At 45.8% G+C, this 19,983-nt stretch overlaps 5 protein-coding genes across 5 annotated transcripts; 2 read left to right on the plus strand and 3 right to left on the minus strand.

Moving 5' to 3' along the window:
- Nucleotides 1–418: 418 nt before the first annotated feature.
- N7471_000878 (NRPS-like protein biosynthetic cluster) lies at nt 419–3,691 on the minus strand (the record flags this gene model as incomplete). Its single annotated transcript, XM_057273599.1, has 3 exons — nt 419–502; nt 574–3,398; nt 3,526–3,691. The coding sequence occupies 3 exons, from the start codon at nt 3,689–3,691 to the stop codon at nt 419–421; spliced, it is 3,075 nt and encodes a 1,024-aa protein (XP_057141778.1).
- Nucleotides 3,692–4,307: 616 nt separating this feature from the next.
- Nucleotides 4,308–5,238, plus strand: N7471_000879 (putative oxidoreductase, 2OG-Fe(II) oxygenase family; the record flags this gene model as incomplete). The annotated part of the gene is made up of 3 exons (XM_057273600.1): nt 4,308–4,606; nt 4,665–4,698; nt 4,747–5,238. The coding sequence occupies 3 exons, from the start codon at nt 4,308–4,310 to the stop codon at nt 5,236–5,238; spliced, it is 825 nt and encodes a 274-aa protein (XP_057141779.1).
- Nucleotides 5,239–7,252: 2,014 nt separating this feature from the next.
- Nucleotides 7,253–8,518, minus strand: N7471_000880 (isopenicillin N synthase family dioxygenase; the record flags this gene model as incomplete). Its single annotated transcript, XM_057273601.1, has 3 exons — nt 7,253–8,026; nt 8,084–8,152; nt 8,213–8,518. 3 exons carry the CDS (start codon nt 8,516–8,518, stop codon nt 7,253–7,255), a joined length of 1,149 nt encoding a protein of 382 aa, XP_057141780.1.
- Nucleotides 8,519–12,278: 3,760 nt separating this feature from the next.
- Nucleotides 12,279–14,198, minus strand: N7471_000881 (iron-containing redox enzyme family protein; the record flags this gene model as incomplete). Its single annotated transcript, XM_057273602.1, has 1 exon — nt 12,279–14,198. The coding sequence occupies one exon, from the start codon at nt 14,196–14,198 to the stop codon at nt 12,279–12,281; it is 1,920 nt and encodes a 639-aa protein (XP_057141781.1).
- A 912-nt stretch (nt 14,199–15,110) lies between these two features.
- On the plus strand, nt 15,111–17,113 carry N7471_000882 (transporter; the record flags this gene model as incomplete). The annotated part of the gene is made up of 9 exons (XM_057273603.1): nt 15,111–15,243; nt 15,312–15,448; nt 15,502–15,584; nt 15,638–15,735; nt 15,801–15,921; nt 15,978–16,353; nt 16,402–16,532; nt 16,606–16,939; nt 16,997–17,113. 9 exons carry the CDS (start codon nt 15,111–15,113, stop codon nt 17,111–17,113), a joined length of 1,530 nt encoding a protein of 509 aa, XP_057141782.1.
- Between the last annotated feature and the right edge of the window lie 2,870 nt (nt 17,114–19,983).

Here is a 19,983-nt window from a genome sequence, read left to right on the forward strand (position 1 = left end):
TCATTGATATCGCAAACTCTTGATTCTTGTCAGTATCCACTTCCTTCTATGAGAGGAAAATGAGGATCCCGCAGATAATCGTCAGGGTCGTCGCAAATACTACAACAGTCAATTTTTGGTTTGAGATCTTGGAAACTCAGTAAGGTCTTACGTACCTGGAATAAAACGAAAGGCCTCAATGTAGCTAGATTGAACAGATCTCTGCAGGACCTCAGCAGAAAGATTCGCCTCTGAAGGCTGGGAAGATGAATATCAAGTAATTTTATTTTCTATCTGGTATCCCAAAATAAGGTAGTCAGTACTACTGAATTGTGAGTACAGTGTTTGTCTCTCCCCGAAGATATCAGGACCTGCCTGGCCTCCTTACTTGCGGTTTATTTTGAACCGTTTCCTGACACGCCTCCACGGCATCAGTGCCTCAACGTGAACCGTTGGGCCTAAGTTCCGCTTCTCGCACCCATTTATCCATTGTCTCTTCCATCAAGGCCCCGGTCAATTTCACCTATCAATGCTTAGCAAGTAGATCAAGCTGGCGAGTACAGGGGCTGAAGGGGTAAGTGACACGAGACTTACCAAATCTGATTCTATAAGCGAGTCATGATCTGCGTCTTCTACAACGCTCCACTCGACATGATCTGATCCAACCATTTCGTCCCAGCCACCAGCATCAAAAGATTCACGTGGGACGTGAAGCCAGTCAAGGTTAATTTTCATCTCTGTCCCCGGTCCTTCTTTCTTCAAAAGATCCTTTGCTTCGAGAACCATGTCTATCATCCTGTCATGATCACCGTGCCCAGCCCAGATGACAAATATCCGCGGTCGGCTTGCATTGCCTGAGGTGTTGAAGGGACGAGGCACATACTTCATTTTCGCGTAATAAGCCGCGACACGATGCTTCTTCCGAAAAGCGGGAATCTCCACATCGGGCTTGCCTTCACGACGAATAGGGGGGAATACGCCCATCATTTCAAACAGCTCGACGGTTGCCTCCGGGATCTTGGGGGGTGGCCGAGGCAATGCCAAGTCTAGCATGATTATCCCCAGAACTTGCTTTCCCTGTTCGTGGAGCAGGTATGCGGTTTCATATGCAGTGGCCGTTCCCATTGACCAGCCGCATAGCATATATGGCCCTTGAGGATCAATGCTGCGAATGGTGTTTGCATAGATGGTGGCAGTTTCTTCTATCGTCCAAGAGGATTCTGATTTGGTCATGAGAAATGGAGAGCCAAAGCTGTAGACTGCACAGTCGTTGGCAAATTTAGGCAGCGTTTTGTATACGAAGGCATTTCCAGAGCCTGGAGGGGCGAGGAAGAGGGAAGGAACGCCTCTTCTAGGGGTCCCCTGAAGCAGAACTGAAAAGCATATGTTGCTAGGTGCATCTTCCATGAGGGGTGTGAAATTAAGGAAGTCTGCCATGTTTGAAATCGAACTGATCTGTTGGCAGATTGCACCGACTGTTGCCTGGGTGAAGAACAGAGATGACGGAAGTGAAACCCCTGTTGCTATCTGGACGCGCTTGAGGATTGCAATAGACAAGATTGAATCGACTCCTAGCTCAATCATTCGAATAGAAAGGTCAATCGGATGTCCCTTCTGTTTTTCGATGGCCATGCACAATGATTCCATCACTTCAGGGCCTGAAATGGGCCCATCAAAACTGTGATCGTCCTGCGTATGCTGGCGCTCCCAGTATGTCCTGACCAGTTCTTCTAGTTTGGCCTTCTGGACCTTTCCTGCCATGGTCCTCGGGTATACTTCATGTCCTAATGCCTGTACCGGTATCACATCTGCCGGAACATAAAGATCTCCCATTCGCGCCAAGACAGTGTCTTTCAGTCTATTCACTGTGATGGTATCGATTTCCTTGTTCACAACGATAATAGGAACTTCGCCGGCAACATTGTCCGGTGCGCGTACAACCTGAGGTTGAAGAACGTTGATTTCGGGGATTTGACCCAGAACCGCTTCGATCGCTGATGGTTCAATGTTCTCGCCTCCCCTAATGATGGTATCTTTGTATCTACCAATCAGGTAGAGACGATTATCGCTACCAATGAAGGCTTTGTCACCAGTGCGAAACCACGAACGGCGATCCTTTTCGTTGTAGAAGTTTTCATCTGCTCCTCCAATGTATCCCTTGATCAGACTTGGGCCTGAGAAATGCATCTCGCCAGCATCTCCAGCCTTAGGTGCCACTTTGCTGTCCTTGGCGTATATACGGACAGACATGCCAGGGAGTGGCGTGCCGATAGAAACATCTCTGCCTTTGATCATATCGCTGGCTTGGCTCACCACATCAGAAGAGATAAGGATGCCCTCCGTCATACCGTAGAGATTCTCCACCCCCGACGAACCTAGATAGTCAAGGCAGATCCTGATGACTTCTTCGGTTGGGGGAGAGCCTCCAAGTACAATACGCCGAAGAGAAGTCAGCTTCCCAGATGGAAGTGGTATACTGCTCAGAGCATGCACCATAGTTGGCACAAATCCAGTGTGGCTCACTCGCTCCTCCTGGATGGCCTTGATCACAGCCTCTGGGATGAACCTTGGGCCCGGGATCACAACGGTGCCTGCGTTGAGGAAGGCAGATATGATACAAAGCCAGCCAAACCCGTGGTTATTTGGCAATGTAAATAACACCCGATCCCCAGGTAGCATAGGAACACTGCTTTGGCGCCAGGACAATGCGGCCGCAAAACCATACGCAGATGGCATGATACAACCTTTCGGGAGAGATGTCGTTCCACTGGTGAAGAAAATTGATCGATCGAAAACTTCTGAGTGATGACCCTTGCTTAGGCTTTGCAGGAAATCTGGAGCTGAATTCTGCATCAGCTCCTCAAATGGTGTCCATCCGTCCAACCCTCCTTCGAGCAATATTTTCACGCAGCTCAGCCCGGACGTCAACTCTTCAATGGGCGCACACATATCGGATTTTCCGGCAATGATGCCAATAAGATCAGACTGACATCCTTTGATTGCTGTCTGTAACATATGCCCCATCTCTCTGGCATTGGATAGGCCCTTGGGATTGATTGGAACGTAGGCGCAGCCGATCTGGTACGCAGCCCAGGTGGCAATAACATATTCAGCGGTATTTGCCATAAATATCACCAATGGGTCACCCCTCTTCAGCCCTCGACTTCGCAAACCAGTGACAAGTCGCTGTATAGCGTGATCGAGGTCCCGGTAGGTCCATCGTAGATAGTCAGCTTCACGCTTGTCGCTGTCGATGGGCAGGCTCGGGATTCCGTAGAGAGTAGAGGGTTGCTGGGTACAGACAAGAGCCACAGTATCGGGGTACTTCACGACGTTCTGATAAAACACCTCGTGGAGGGGCGTATCGGAATCTGGAAGGGGAGGTCCTTGTAGTTCGCTGAGCGCCACCATAGTGGATGCTTTCTCACAATCAGTTACTGAAAATCTTTTGGAAATGCGAAGGAAATATTGGTCAATTACGGCCTCAAGGGCAGCAGAAATCGTAAGTAATTGAGGAGGGAAAGCGGTACAACGCAAGCGACATACCTAGGTAGATCGCTCGGGCCGACTCGCCCAGTCTGTGAAGTCCAGTCGGTGAAGTCCAGTCGGTGAAGTCTAGTCGGTGAAGTCCAGTCTGTGAAGCCCAGTCTGTGAAGCCCAGTCGGTGAAGCCCAGTCGGTGAATCCCAGTGGACACACTGGTCTCCTTGCATTTGTAGGCCCTTGCGGAGGTCTTCAAGGTTATTGCTCCACTTGCCCTCTGTTGTGTGCAATCAAAATCGATCAAATCATGGACCCGAGTGCTGAGAAGGGTCCTCGATGGCGTGCATAGCCATTTGGAGGCGTTAATATTCCTCTCTGATTACGAATATCGTCAAAACAGGACAGAGTTGGCTCACGAAGTTAAAGAACCCTAAAGAGGGACCTATATTATTCCATGTGACAGATCGAAAAACGCCACCTGCACACTTAGGCCGCTCCCATCCTGAGCGGAACTGTGGGGTATGCCTACGTGCAGAACTGTGAAACACCAAACGCACTATGTTTATAAATGAAAAGTAATGAACTGACATGCATTTATATATCATGCTGCGCGTCAATCGTGAAAAAGTATCGTGCATAATTGTTTTCTAAATGAGGCAAGTCTAGATCTACATAAATACAGATGGCCAAAGCACAGGACATGCATTTCCGAGGACGAGAGCTCTATGTCGAGATTTTATTACGTGTCATCTAGTAGGCTCGTTACTTATTTTCTCTTATACAGTGGCTATCACTGAGTTGGGAACAAACACCTTGGTTGACTTTGCCCCAAAATTCCAGCATACCATGTCCCAAGCTATGACTTTCTCTCTCTCGAAGACTACCAGGGTTGTGGGAGGTCAATCTTTGGATGTCGCTGATCTCAAGGAAATCAAATTTGAAAGTCTCGTTGCAAAAGACCCAGTCGAGATGGCGAAACTTTTGAAGGCCGCCCAGTCTCCGGGATTTTTCTTTGTCACTTTCAACGACGACCTCTCGGGGAAAATATCAGGCTATATCCGGACTTCTTACCTGAACTGCCATGAGTACTTCGCCAAGCCTTTTGACGAGAAGATGAAGTCGTTAAGGGAGGGTGTGGATCGCGGGTATGTTGACCTCTACTAGTGGTGCCAGCCATGCTTGCAGACGTTCACACATCAATAGCTACAAACACAGACCAGGCGTTGAATCATTCGAAGTAGGTAAGCCCATGTTACTGCGATACATGGTCGCTAATTACTGCCAGATCGCTCGAGACGAAAGGGACAGCATCACTTTACCCATTCCCTTCGCAGAGCACGCTAGCGCGACGCACGATCTTGCCAATATTTGCGACACCATAGTCCGCACCTGTCTCCGCAGCCTTTCTGATAGCCTTGGCCTTGATGAATCCTCGCACCTGGAAAATGCTCATCGTGGACCGAGCGACTCAGGACTAAAGTTCGTCTCTAGTCCAACCCATGCATACATAGCTGATGTACCCGACACTACGCACACCGACAGCGGTTCGGTTACCTTGCTATGGTGTGAGAAATGGGCCAGTCAGTTGCAGACCCAGGATACGAAAGAGTGGTTATGGATCGAGCCCAAACGGGATTGTGTCGTGGTCAATGTCGCAAACTATCTACAAAGTCAGACCGGCGGTCGCCTGCACTCCCCAGTCCATCGGCTGACGCAGCCGACTGATGGTATAGAGGACCGATACTTTGTGTCCTATTTCTTGAGACCGACGCACTAGTTCTAGGAAATAATATCGGTACCCATAATCTAATGAACAGATGGGTGTTTTTAGTGACAAAAGCTGTTGATGCGGAACATCATTATCGTATTCTATATTAGATCAAAAGCGGGCGATAATTTCGATACATACCAGCCTAGAATATTTTCTTTGGCGTTTCCGGTGCATCCAAAGACTTCATTCTAGACAAAGCAGCTTTGGGGGAGGACATCCTACCCCCATTCGATGCGGGTAACAGTAGATTCATCAAATGCACTTGCCGGCTGTACTCAAGCTGTGGTAGAAACTGATTTGGGAAGTTGAAACTGCGACGTTGGACGAGAACTTCGGTTTGTTTCCCAATAGTTTGTTGTGTATCAATCCAATCAAGGGCCACATACTTCCACATACTTGATACTCAACACCAAGCTGAGAGTCGACATCTAAAAATGTCTCCTCAAGTGCTTGTCGGCCAGAGCATATACAGATGTCTTGGCAATGGCCAGGCTCGTTTTTAGATGTGAGAATCCAAAGGGACATACATACCTCCCCACCGGCGATGGCTAAATTAAAAAGCTCAATGCTCGGCAACGAGTATCCAATGTGAGCTAACACTGCTCTTCGGTGATATAGTCTTTGTAATTGCAAGTGGATCAAACCCACGCTTTCCAGTCGGTGTGTCTTCTTGGCATCTGTCGGTTTTCTATCCAACGAGCCCAGTCCATCCACGTCCCGAGTAATCAACTTGTACCTCGTAAAGATAGCCAGCCATTTTATCAAAGACTGGAGGGACCCCACCTTCAAGGTCAGTGACTGGGCACCTAAGCGCTTATTGATTCTCAATCGCCGAGTACTTCACCATTATTTTCTCGATACATCATGCGATATATGCATACATGAGCTGTACCACGGTAAAACCATAGTAACAGCCTAGTTGGTATTTAGCGCTAATAGTGTTGTAGTTCAGATAAATGATTTATCATTCTATTCCCGAGACTCCGTGTGACCCGCCCACTCAAAATATGTGTATACAACCTATACATTTAAAATAAATAACTACTACCAATGTAATTAACTACTACGAAAATGAGTTTTTTGCATTCAGCATTTCTTAGGGAATTCAAATATTATTTACAGATTTTTAGTGCTTTGCATACCACCCCTTCTGAGTAATTACTACCTCAATCCTATGATCCATAGTAGAAACCAACAGATCAAAGTAATCATGGCCTAGCTCTACCCACGCTTGCTCAATTAATCCCGAAAAATATCCAAAACGTTCAGCAGCGGCGCAACCAAGTTTATCAAGGTTCGGATCAATCCGATCAATCATCCCTTTCAGTTTGGCCCATGCTGTTCGACCGGGTTCAAATCCGGCGAATACGGCGGCCACTCCGTACAAATCCTATTCTCAGCCAACCACTTTTCAATAATTTTGGCTGAGTGGATCGCAGCATTGTCCGGATTTTGATAATACAAGGTAATTCGGCCTCCACCACGTCGAGATACGACGGTGCAGTGTAGCCGTATTCCGCGCGGCAAGTTCATCGCGAACAATTCGGGATGTTCCACCACTAAAGATTGCCCCCTAGATCATGATTGACATTCCCTTACCAATTTTATATGTGGTAACGTGGTCTTTATCGAATTTTTCGTTATGGTGGTCAATGACACCAACGAATGCGGATGTTTGACCTAAACATGGCTACCATCTGCTTTAAGGGTGATTTATTTAGGGGATTGATACAACCACACCCCCCTGCCTGATGTCTAATACAGTATCTAACCGGTCAATAGAAATGTATGATAACTCTGTCTTTTATTACCTCTATTTCCTACCAATTTGTATGGGGTTTACTACCTGACTAAGGACAACAAACATGATACAAACATAGTAGAGAATTCTCAGGAATTATCACGATACCCCAATGGTTCCTAAGGCACTCACGAACAAAAAGAATAGTTAATGAAGCCGAACGTAGACGAATATTAAAACATTAGCCAAATGATATGCCATTCCATTCCAACCGCGCATTCAAACCGTCTGAGACTTTCCAACAAGTTTTGCATCATCTAGCATTTTTGCTTTAGTCTGCTGCTCAAGCACTTTAGCCAAAAGTTCAGGGTACCATCGCCTCCCAATTTCAGGATAGCTCGTGATGCAATTTGTTAGAAGAGCATCGCCTGCGGAGCCTTTGAAAAGATCAATGAAGAATGTTTCAGCGTCGGACTTCACATCATTTTCACGTAAAGCCAAAATATGAGGGGGTAACTCCACTCTCATATCCTCTTGAGTCACATCGAGAGCCACCTGTTGAAAGAATGCAAAACTCAACCGCTTGCCGAGAGGCATATTATCCGCCCCAAGGTATTGAGCTGGTTTCAAGTTGACCCGGTGAGTAGTGGCAACGCAAACTCCTTGTGTGAGGGCTTCTAGTGACCGGCCGATGTTCACCACAAGTGTGTTCGGGATAGGGGGAGCCGAGATCCACGTTCCCGATTTGTTCTGCACCTCTAGACTTGAATGGCTCGTTCCTTGAAGCAGGTAGGTCAAGAAGCTTCCATCCTTGTGAGGCCCAACGCCCTGGATATCTACCGCAGTAGGCTTTGAAGGATCCATGCTAGGATAGGCACCGATTCTGAGAAGACTGAAGGGGTATTCTCTCTGGAGTACCTTCGTGAAGGCATCAGGGTGTAGTTCCAAGGCTTCAGCAATCAAAATTCTGAACGAGTCTGCTAATTCTTGGGTCTGCTCAATGTATACTTCGACTGCTTTACGGAGGCCTGGGGTGGTTTCTTCAGGAAGCCACTTTGTAGTCATAGTCAGAAATGGACATGTTGGACTGATGTAAGTCTCTTGGCATACCTGATTAGGTCCTTCGAGACCGTAGTAGATGGGCGAGTTTGGACCATGGACAGGTGCATCGATACCAACCTTCAACGATGTTATTATAAAGTCCGTCCAAATGTTTTCAAATTGTGTCATTAAACATACAGTTAAAGTTTCCCGCTGATCGCTTATTGTGGCTGTTTTTTCGGCACCCGCGCAAGCGTATCCTCGGAAGTGTTTAGTCTCGGCCACGTCCAGCTCTAGCTTCTTTTTTGTTGGGAGGTCGAAAAATGCACCCGTTGTCTTCACAAGTGCCTCCCGTACTTCGACCTCAATCGGAGGGTTCTGAAGGTAGAAGAAACCTACATCGACGAGTGCATTCCTAAGCGCGGAGAGGAAGCGTGGCTTTGTGTCAGGGGAAAGTGAGTCGTGGTAGTCGACCAAAGGGATGGAGGTGAAATTGACTGCCATTTCGATTTTTGAAATCTGGAACGGTCAAATTTTGACAAAGAGTTCTCAGCTCACGGTGTTAACTAACCGAAATAGAGACCTGTGAACCCGAAACCTGGGCATGCATGCTATATAATAGGCTTAGTAAACATGCTGCACTAGGTACCGCTACCTAAATGCGGTCAACTCGATTTTTCTTCTTCCAGCTAATTACGCATAGTCCATGAAAATATGCGCTTCATGACTTCATATTACTTACTTGCCATGCATTACACGACTCGCTCTCAGTATTTCAAGTTCAATACACAACTTGAATAGACGATGTTTTCAACGTGATTCTCATACAAATGCTAATCGACAATACCAATAGGGCTACTGTGTTGTGCTGAGATTATTTCCTAACAGTTCTTAATGTAAAAGCAGATTTTTCACATGGAGTATGGGATTCGATTTACACCATGAACGAGTGAGCTATTCGACGTGGAAATTACAGCGGTGATCCGCTCTTACGCATCAATACAACAATACTGGCCCAGGGGCTCGACGGTATGTGCGTGGTTACACTGCAGTACTATTTGTACTACATATACTAGTCTCAAATTTATATCTACTATTAAAATATATCATAAGTACTGCACACCTAGGCATATGCGTCGGACAGTACATTTGCGACCTGCTAAACTGCGAGGTTACAGGTATAGTATCTATATCATGAAACTAAGGCGGTAAAAGAGTAGGGTCCTGGCCGCGCATACAGTGATGCAGCAAATGTTGTCGAATACTTGGTTTTCTGGGTATAATACCCTGTCTCCACCATGTTTAATACAGTTAGTCATCGATGTCCGCACCCGTGGACAGATTGTTGAAAGAGCTGGTTTTGTCATTTTTAGCTAAAAAGAGATTTCAATATATCTGTTTTCGTCCATACATTGTCGTACTGCCAGATTTCTGTCACATAAGTATCTACTCCACTTGCGTTACCTACGTACTCACTTCCCTACATATTTCTAGGTGCATCCAAGTGTTATCTAGCATAGCAAAGGAGCCTGATAGGATAAGTAAATAGCCTTGAATCCGATCCTGATGTGAGAAAGTAAATTGCATACGGTTGTGTTACGATTATGTATTGTATTTATTTTTCTCAAAGAATTATCTTACATTAATTTCAAAATGGACTCACGTGTTTTCATTGACTAGTCAATGGTTAGTATAGGCAATTACATAGGTACCAAGGGGGTGAAAGTGTATCCTCCCTACCCCTTCTCGAACAGTATTGGTTGCCCAGGGCCATTTCCTTCACTCAAGTCTCCCACTTCACCACTAGTTCTCAAGGTAAATATCCAATCAATGCCAGATTGCTAGGGATTGCTTTAAAATGTCTTGCAATCTGGAAGACACAATTTCAAAATATTGGTACCTTGAAACCGGGTCACCCTGTGTCTTTTATGGCCTTGTTATATTTATTCTATGGTACTGGGGAAGATCCACAGAACTGAAGAACCTGTCTGGGCTGCCAGTTATCGGCGGGAGATGGTATGAGCTGGGCAATGGCAAAGCTTGAAAAAGGTCAGTGATATTCCCATTGCGGTCTATTTCCCTTCTTTGATTTTTTGTATACCTTTGAGTAGTTGGGAGATGCTTTCTATACCTAACCCGATGCTAGATATCGCTTAATCCTTTCTCGCAAATATGTCGATATGATCCGCAATGAGAACCGCCTGGATTTCATCACAGCTCTCGCGGATGTGAGGGAAATTCATCCTGGAGAAATTAAAAGCTGACGAAAATAGAAACTTGTCAATAGCGTGCATGGTTTTGAGCCCATGGAATCAATGGTAAGCGATAAAAAGATCTTATACGCCGTTACAAAGCACTCACTTAATTGCCATTTGGGTTAGCCTTTCCCATGTCACTCGCTTTCACTTGTGGTGTCTAGAATTGCTGAGGGTAGCAGAAGGAATCTGACTTTAGGACGCTGCCACTTTGAATCTATACACTCTAGCTGATATTGTTATTAGGATGATGGGAAGCCCTTTGATATATGAGTGGCCCGTCGATATTAACGATTTGCCTGGTCAACTAAGATCGCGTTCCTTAGGAGAGGTTTTGTAGGTAGATTCCCTCCTCTTTCATTAAAATCAAGACTAATTTAGTAGGCAAAACTCTTTCACTAAGTGCCATGCTTAGAAGAGTTAAAACTACTTGTCAGTTTCACTAATAAGATCGCTTTCCACCGAGTCAAGTCTCATTCTCGTCGCATATAAGAAGGTTTTTGGGTTAGGGCTCGGGCCCTCCCGTCGGTGGGTCCGCCATCGCTTTAGGGGATAGTTCCCGCTCGGTATATAACGTTAAAGTTTATTATCGGTGTTAAAGTTTGTTATCGGCGTTAAAGTTTATAACTATCGACGTTAAAGTGTATATAGCCGTATTATCGACACCAACTTTTCCAGAGGGTACAGCCGTCCCTGCCTCCTACTGCCGCACTGATTGCCGGAGAATACAGATCTTGGTCTTCGAATCCGTACCGAACAGGTACCTTCTACGTCTACAGCTATATATATGTGTGTGTGTGTCTCATTTACCCTGACCCCTCGCAAAAGGTTGAATCCTGGATTGAGGTACAAGTATAATGATATTAATCTCTATGAAAGGAACCAGCTATTTGTAGTCTCAGCAGCTCATCTCCCTACTACCTAGCGTAGTTAGTGTCTGTCTAACAGGCAGCCACCCCTACAGTTCGATATACATCACGTGACCTGAGATCCAACTCAAAAAGCGAGATGCAGGATACAACAACTATAGATCCGAGTATGTACATGTTGAGTGATCCACTTTCTGACACTAACTTTGAGCCTCGTCACGGCATATAGTGGCCAACTGCAGCTCCCATTGTTAGGCTGCCCTCTTGGCGCGGCGATGGTAGTTCTTCAGAAACAAAGAAATAAAATAAAAACCAATCAAGGTAGCTCAAGATGCGCAAGAGATTCAGCTCCAAAGCACACCTTAGAGAGTGGACACCTCGGAACTCTGGAGCGGAGCCAGGTTGTGTGTAACCATTGAACGTGCGATTGTGGAAATGAACGTCGACATCGACTGGACCAGACGAGTACTGTAGCGAATGTGACGTTGTATTGTATGGAATTCCTTACCCTCTTTACACCTTATTCAGCTCCCCAGCACAGTATAGAGTAAGAGCATAAAAGCAGCCGTCAATAGCACATAGGAATCGCCACTGCCCAGTAGACCCATTGTCCGTCTTAAATATTGCGAATATAAAAAGTGTTGAAAGTTTGGAGGATTGTAAATTCGGGGAAATATTTGATCTTTTGACGAAATCCTGTAAGGAAACATTGAGGATTTCCAAGGTTGACATGAAAAGTCCATGAGCCTATATGTATCTCTCGTGGGTAAAGTTGCCGAAGTGATGATATCACCTTGCTTGGAGAGTTCGTATCACGCACTGGTCCACATGTGCGCTGAGCTAATCGCGAAAAAGGAAATTCTTTAGTGACATATAGTACATTTTCCACCTATCGAATAACCAAGCTTTAAATGATCTGCCGTGTGAGTTGATTGTTTCGAGTATGAAGGTTTTCAGTACCACCATCTACAAATAGAATCCATGGTCTGTGCAATGACTGCACGCGCCACTTAGTCGAGCGACGGTTACCCTCGAGCAGAACACGAAAGGGCTTTTTTGGCTCGAAAGCAACCGAATATATTCTTTATGAACAATGGAACCAGGACCACAAGGCAAGGACGCTTTCTAATCATTTCTCCTCTATCTCTGCATATTGATCTTGACACAATCTCCAATCTCTGCTTTCGCCATAGTATACCCATGCGAATAATCCATGAGCAACCTCTCATCTGTGGATATGTGTTGCTGGCACTCTTGCAAATAGTGGTATTGTCGACGAAAAAGAACCTGCAAATGGACGCAACTTTCCGGCGAAAGCAGTCCAGCACTAGGGGCTTCTGCGATGACCCCCTGGAGCTCAACCAGCGCCGCGGAGATACCAAGTAGAACACCCAAGTTTTGGAGTGGTTTTGAAGATATCTGAAGCATCTTGTCTGCGAATTTAGAGGGCCAACGAGCGAGGAGCGTCGACAAGTCAGGGGGAACAGGGAGAGAGGCTCGTTTAATCATCTCCAGGCCAATCCCAACAATACCATTGTCTTCTTCGGTGTGTGACTCATCTATCCCTGTGACCATCGTATGCTCCATCTCAAATCCGAGTTGAGCTCGTAACAAGCGAACCACGGCGCACCCCATTGGGTCTGCGGTCCTCCCCGGAGCGTATACAAACGACTCCAGGAGACTGCACTGAGCGAACCAAAGAGGCAGCAACAGTGGTAAATCAAGATCACCTGCACTGAGTTCCCGCTGGGTTGATAGTTGCGGGTGGTGTAGCAAAGGTGCAATGTCATCTGTCAGGTCTGTGGAATTCGATGATCCAGATATTGCCTGAGGCATATTCGAGCTGCAGCAGCCCTCGCAGTGGGCGGCCTCTGAAAGACCAACAAAATCAAAATAAAATGGAATGCGGTGTGGTCCCAGAGAATCGATCCATTGTTGCAGACTAGCAAGCTCTTCCCTTGTAAAGGTGCCGAACATTTTGCCTCCCCAATGGAGTTCTTTCACCAGCCTGCTCTTGTTGCTGTTACCGGGATGAATCCATGGCTTGGAGGTGGTGAGAGCCTGGAGAAAATTCGGTTGCCATTTTTCGTCCAGCAAGCTACTTGGACTCAGCCAGTCTGCTAGAGAGCGACTCCCAATATTTGCCTTGCATCCGGCGTGTATTCCTTGCGCAGCCTGAGCTTTGGCGCGAAATATCTCGCTCACCCTGGATTCAAGCTGGTCACAGGGCATAGAGGCAAGTTTGAGAGGGATGTCTGCCGTATGAATCCCTTCAGAACCCAGCCATTCACTCAAGATGTATCCTGCCTGAATCCGCCGCCACGCAGTATGAGCGGCTTCTTTGCCTTCCATTTCCGAGATTTTTCGTATGTAGTCCACAACGCATTCCATCGACATAGCAGCATGGCCAGAATGGCTGTTGTCAATGGACACATGAAGTATAAAGTAGTATGGATTGAGTCCAACTTCTGGTAGCTCCTTTGCTGCCTGCATTGTATCCAGCTGGAGCATTTCGAAGTGCATGTTGAACCCCAGTATCTCCGGGAAAAAGTCTTCCGAAAACATGGCGATCATCAATTGAGCTACAGCCGCTCTCCAATACTTGATGCTGCTGAAATTCAATCTAGGATGAAGAAATTCCTTTGTCGTTGGGGAGGGTAATTCTGGCTCGAAAGACCTTAAGAGGTCTTCATAAATGTAAACGTGGTGCTGATGAAGATCACCATCTCCCAGCTCCTCACTGAACACCTGCCAAGTTTTCTTCATGATTGGACGCAAGGCAAATGGTAAAGTGATTTTGTTCAAGTGACCCAGCCAAGCCCCGTCAATCATCTTCAACGGTGCAATCTTCCTCAGCCAGAACTCTGCATCCTGTCGGTCGCGAACCAATTGCCGAGGGCCACCCAGGTCTCTCTGCGCAATATATTGTGCGTATCGGTCCGTGACATTCTTCTGATGATCTTGGAGAAACTGGGAAAGCTCTTCTTTGTTGAAAGTCTCCATTGATAGGATACTGGGATGAGACTTCCTTTTTGTATATTCGCTCAATGCTTCGGACATTAGGAACAAGATTGCTTGTCGTGCTAGTGGAGAAACCTCCGGATTATACTCCACATTTTGCAGTCTGAAAAAGAGACTTTTATAAAATTCCAGCTCTTGGAATCCTGATTCTTTGGCAATTGGTTTCACGGCTGAGGGGATAAATGTCAACTTCCTTCGGAAGTGATGGGGGGTTCGCCGACGTGGTTGACTGTCCTGAGATTTCCAAATTCGACGAAAATAAAATGCGGCGGTAAAGAGTAAGAGGATGGCGATTATCTTTGAGATTGATGAAGGTAGGAAAGAAGCCAGTGGTATTTCATAGTTGAAATCCATCGTCAGTTTAAAGTGAATTCGAAGTAAGTGGAGAGCGAGGAGGCATTCACTTATTGAAGACGAAGTCCCTATTCCAGATCCCAAGCTTCTATAGAAAAAGATCGCGGACCTGCGACAAGTCACCTAAGCAAAGTATTGGTTACATGTGCATTCCCATTTTCCCGGTCCTTTGAGGTTACACCAAGTCCCACATGTGCCGCTTCTGGAACCACGCACACGGCCACTTTTCTGTGCCTTGCATATATTCCGTGCTTAACCTGCAGAAATGGATGCATATGTAAAAGAACGGTCTCTTTAGTAGTATTAGTTGAACTGAGTGAAAAATATAGTCCTTGAATGACTAAGGAATTTCAATATTACATAGCCCTTAGATGACGCCCGGGCGGAAGAAAGTTGGTCTGTATTGAATGGAATGCTAAGGCCGTAACGGAAGGGCCCGTAGTATGTGTACTAGTGGCGAATTTTGCTTTTGAGTGCTTTGGTAATCTGTTTTTTTTTACAAACTGCTGCGATTCAATTCCTGCCTCTTTGACTCTACATATCTCCTTCGTTCATTCACATCTTTCTACTATCGATCCTCCACCACGACATCGTGAAATGATCGATGAAAATACGCCACTGGCTGAGCGTCAGTTATTCTTGGAATATGGTGCCACGGCTAAACAGGATGCGGAAGTGGGAGAGGAGGCATCCCCTATCGACCGCGCGTTTATTTCGGTTGCTTTGCTAGGTACTCGGGTCCAGCCATCCTTTGACAGGCTCTCTAGAGTACTCCCGCTAACTAGAAATCACCGATAGGAATATTTCTCGCGGCAGCAGATGATTCCTTTGTCTTTGCTACACACGGCGAAATTGCGACCGACTTCAAACGACTTTCATTGGGGCCCTGGCTTATTTCAGCCTATAACCTTGGGTTCATTACTACCCTTCCGTTGGTGTGTAAGCCCCGTGCGAAGTTCATACCCGGTTACATATCTGACGGTAGCAGTACGGAAAGCTCAGTGATGCATATGGGTACAAGTTGGTACTACTAATAGCCTATCTGATGTTCTCGTTCGGTTGTGCCATCACGTACGTTCCAAACAAACCGTTTCATTTGTACGACGTGGCTAATCCTCCCCAAGAGGCGTTGCACCCACAATTTGGCTTGTCATTGGAGGTAGATTCATCGCTGGCGTTGGGGCTTCGGGCATGACAGATCTCGTGAGCTTGATCATCAACGGTAAATCTTTATACTCTTTGGTTTGTTTTCTTGCCTCGAAGACACTGTTGATCAAATGAATACAGATTTGGCCTCGCCGAGACAAGTTGTAATGTTGCGAAGTTATTTTGGAATGGCATTCCCTTTAGGGCTCAGCTGTGGAACCTCTCTTGGTGGAATTCTTGTGGACTTCGTTGGCTGGAGATGGTACGTTGATGTTCCTGCTTATTATAACTTGACATTTTTTGATATGCATTATCCAGGTCCTTCCTCGTACAAGTCCCATTCGGCCTACTCTGCTTTTTTATTGCCACATGGAGACTACCAGCACCAAATGATAGCTCAAACGAAGCGCAAGATGGACTCAACGATACTGTCAACCGTGAACTTAATCTGTTCGGTATATTCTCATTGGGAATATCTGTCGCCGCATTCACGGTACTGTGCCATTCCCTCGAAGGAGGAGAGGGTACTGCAATGGCTGTTGCTTCCGTGACAGTTATCTTATCTGCCGTTGCGTATGGATTGAATGAAAGATTCTGGACCAAATCTCCGTTGGTGTCTTTGGATGTTATCAAGCATAACCGGATTTGGGCAATCTATATGATACAGTTTCTTGCTTCCTTTGCTGCCTTTGGTGTAAGTCAACCCCAACATCTTCAAACCTCCCAGCTAATTATCAAAAAGATTCTTTCCAATACCAGCGAGTTTTTTACGCGAACCAGAAATGCTACGGCTTCTTTTAGTGGAGCCACCTTCATTATTATAGCGCTTGGCTGTGTTGTTGGATCTCCTATTTTCGGATTTCTTATACGACGGTAAGTCGAGCCCGAGGGTGCTACGGATTAATACTACACATGAAGTCCTCACACTCGACTAACACCTCAACAGCACCGGGAAATACAAGGCATTGGCATTTACGTCTTGCTTTATTAATCTTACGGGTTTTGGTCTGCTTATGCTTCGATGGTCGCAGGGACCCAAGCTCTGGGAACTGGCATACCTCGCAATTCATGCTATCGGTCATACGGGGCTCATTACCACCCTATTTGTTGCCATATCAGTGGCAGTTCCCAAAAATGCCGGAGCCGGGGCAATTACCACCTACTACTTGGCTCAGCAAATAGGAATGGTAGTGGGCGTAACCACCACATCAGTATTTACACGAAATGTGTTCAGGAATGATCTCCTCAGGAAACTCGCCCTGGAGCCGAATGCAAATGAGGTAGGCGTCTCTGGTTTGGAAAGGATATTGTTGCCTCAGAAAACTGATGATGCACAGATTATTGGAAATGTGTTACGGGACAGTCGGTTTGCATTCACCCACCTGTCTGATAGACTTCAAGTGGTCGTCGCCAATAGTTACAGCCAAGCATTTGTTACTACACCGGGTAGGTAAGCCCCGTCTCCACGTCCTGTTATCTGCTTCTGACTGATCAGTAGGGCTCTGCGCCGCATGTATGTTACTTGTTATCCCCGCTCTTTGGTGCATGCCTCAGCTCTCTCTAGACTGATTGGACCACTGTTAGAATCGTCAAATGAAGTTGGATGAAAACCTGGTAGTACGACAACGTATGGACAAAATCAGATATATTAAAATCTCCAACTAAAAATGACAAAACCCGCGTTTTCAACAATCAATGCGGACATAGATGACTAACTGTAATATGCACTTTTATATGGTATGGTTGGTACCAGTTGTCACATGATTTTCCGGGTAAAATACCCTGTTTCCACCATGTATTCAATATTAGTATTCGACATATTATTTAAATATTTATACCATAATTTATATAAAAACACTAAGTCGAACTAGGCCTAAAATGGGTTTTCTAGGGCCCTAGTCACTAGGTCTAGATTAGGCCTAGGTTATAAGCTTTCGACCTAGACCCAGACTGGGTTGGGTTTTGGGTCGAGACCTTCGACCCAAAATGGGTCGCGCGGAAGACTTGGCAGAACATATCATGCTAGGTATTAGTAAGAGCGCGACGCGTCACTAACTACGCCCCGCCGTTCTAGGTAACGGTCTATGTTTTCCCCCTTCCTTACCGCCGGTAAAGATATTGTAACCCTAGACGGACTAAGCGACCACCTCGCTAGAGTGTGTGTCTATAGCACCTACGACGGGAACGAGGGGAAAGTCGATTATAGGGCCTTGGCTCCTAGAGAAGGGTTAGGGGTAATAAAGTCGGTCTCGAATACCCTACTATCCGCGATGGCAATTCCATTTGGAGTAGAGGCTGTTAGTCGAACGAATTAGGCCTTTTGCGGTTAAAATGCTGAGAGCTTTTGGCTTTGATCCGGCCACCAGGTTCTATATGCAACCAGGTTCTAGGTCTCATTGTCAGCATTAACAAAGATTTGGTGTTGCGCGATGAGTGCGGCCTTCTGATCTTACCTAGGGGCCATAGTCAGGCCACTGACGCTAATATCTTGTGACCCCAAATTGATGGTGATACTTGGGAGGTGGCGGCGCTGAGGCTATGCTAATAGGTTACGTTGTTGCCATCGAAAGCTTGGTTGCAGTTGTTGCCACCCGTGACGGAGGTACATTCGGCGACCCAGTTACCCCGGGGAACCTCACGGCCCTTTGGCAGCGGCTGTGAGAGTGAGGGGCCTTCGGTTCCATCAATATTCCTAGTGTCTGGTGTTGTTCCATCTCTATAAAGCCCCTCAAGCTCTGATATCTCTCGGGCCCTTGCGGTCCCAAGGAAAATATCGCCGCACGCCAATCAAATCTCATCTTGAGATGCAAGTGTGTTGTATGTGGTCATAACAGACAGAGATCAGCCTAGGCGAAAAGTGCTCGAGGAAAGATTAATGTGGTCGTGTTTATGGAGAGGAGTAAGTTGTGCTTTAAACCAACCATTCCAAAGACGTGAAGGTCGACAAGAATGTCAACACACCAAGCATTGTCGGACTACTGCCCGAGCATAACGAATTATGCAAGGGACGTAACTGAAGCGTTTCATCGTTGAACTGGGAATGTCAATATGAGCAATAGATGTTCAGTGCAGATCCAATACCCAGAATGTACCAGGGAACAGCATCTCTATGTTTATCAATACCTGAAGAAGCAGGTAATACAAAGAAGGAATGCTTGCCTCAGGTACCATACGCCCGGAAAGAGCCTGCAGAAATGAATCAGGTGAGGGTGACTGAATAACAATATCCAGTAGTGTATTGGTCAAGGCAATGAATCTGCTCCACCTAATTAGCTAAGGTGCGCGGCCCGGGCTGGTGCAATGTCAATCCGGAAGTAGAAGCTATGGAATGTAGTGGGTCAAAGTCATTAGGTTACGGTTAGGTCTGCTATTAAACTAATTTTAAAAGCTAAAATAGGCTATCGGTCACTCAAATATCACTTGATACGACCTACTATAGTAACGATGGTTATTATACGTCATTAATTAGGTTGTCCCGGAAATAGAAATTCTAAGGTAGAGGTGGATTTAAATGCCATATCCGGATTCTATATTACAATCTAGTCCTTAGGCTAAGCCATCCGAATATAATAAACTGTAAATTATTACAAATAAGCATCCTTAAATTGGTCAAGGCAAGGAATCTGCTCCACCCAATTAGTTAAGGTGCGCGGCCCGGAGCGAAGGGCTGGTGCAATGTCAATCCGGAAGTGGAAGCCATGGAATATAGTGGGTCAAAGCTATTAGGTTACGGTTAGGTCTGCTATAAAACTAATTTTAAATGCTAAAATAGGCTATCGGTCACTCGAATATCACTTAATACAACCTGCTATAGTAACGATAGTTATTATACGTGATTACTTGGGTTATCCTGGAAATAGAAATTCTAAGGCAGAGGTGGACTTGAATAACATATCCGGATTCTATATTACGATCTAGTCCTTGGGCTAAGCCATCCGGATATAATACACAGTGATTTATTATAAATAATCATTCTTAAATTAGTTAAGGCAAAGAATCTGCTCCACCTAATTAGTTAAGGTGCGCGGCCGTGCGCGGCCCGTAGCGGCCCGGAGCGAAGGGCTTATGCAATATTGATCCGGAAGTGGAAGCTATAGAATATAGTGGGTCAAAGTCATTAGGTTGCGGTTAGGTCTGCTATTAAACTAATTTTAAAAGCTAAAATAGGCTATCAGTCACTCGAATATCACTTGATATAACTTACTATAGTAACGTTAATCATTATACGTCATTACTTAGGTTATCCCGGAAATAGAAATTCTAAGGTAGAGGTGGATTGAAATGCCATATCCGGATACTATGTTACGATCTAATCCTTAGGCCA

The sequence above is a fragment of the Penicillium samsonianum genome (genome assembly GCF_028829775.1).
Source record: "Penicillium samsonianum strain IBT 33392 chromosome Unknown utg000001l_segment0_segment0, whole genome shotgun sequence".
In the NCBI taxonomy this organism is placed as follows: Eukaryota; Fungi; Ascomycota; class Eurotiomycetes; order Eurotiales; family Aspergillaceae; genus Penicillium; species Penicillium samsonianum.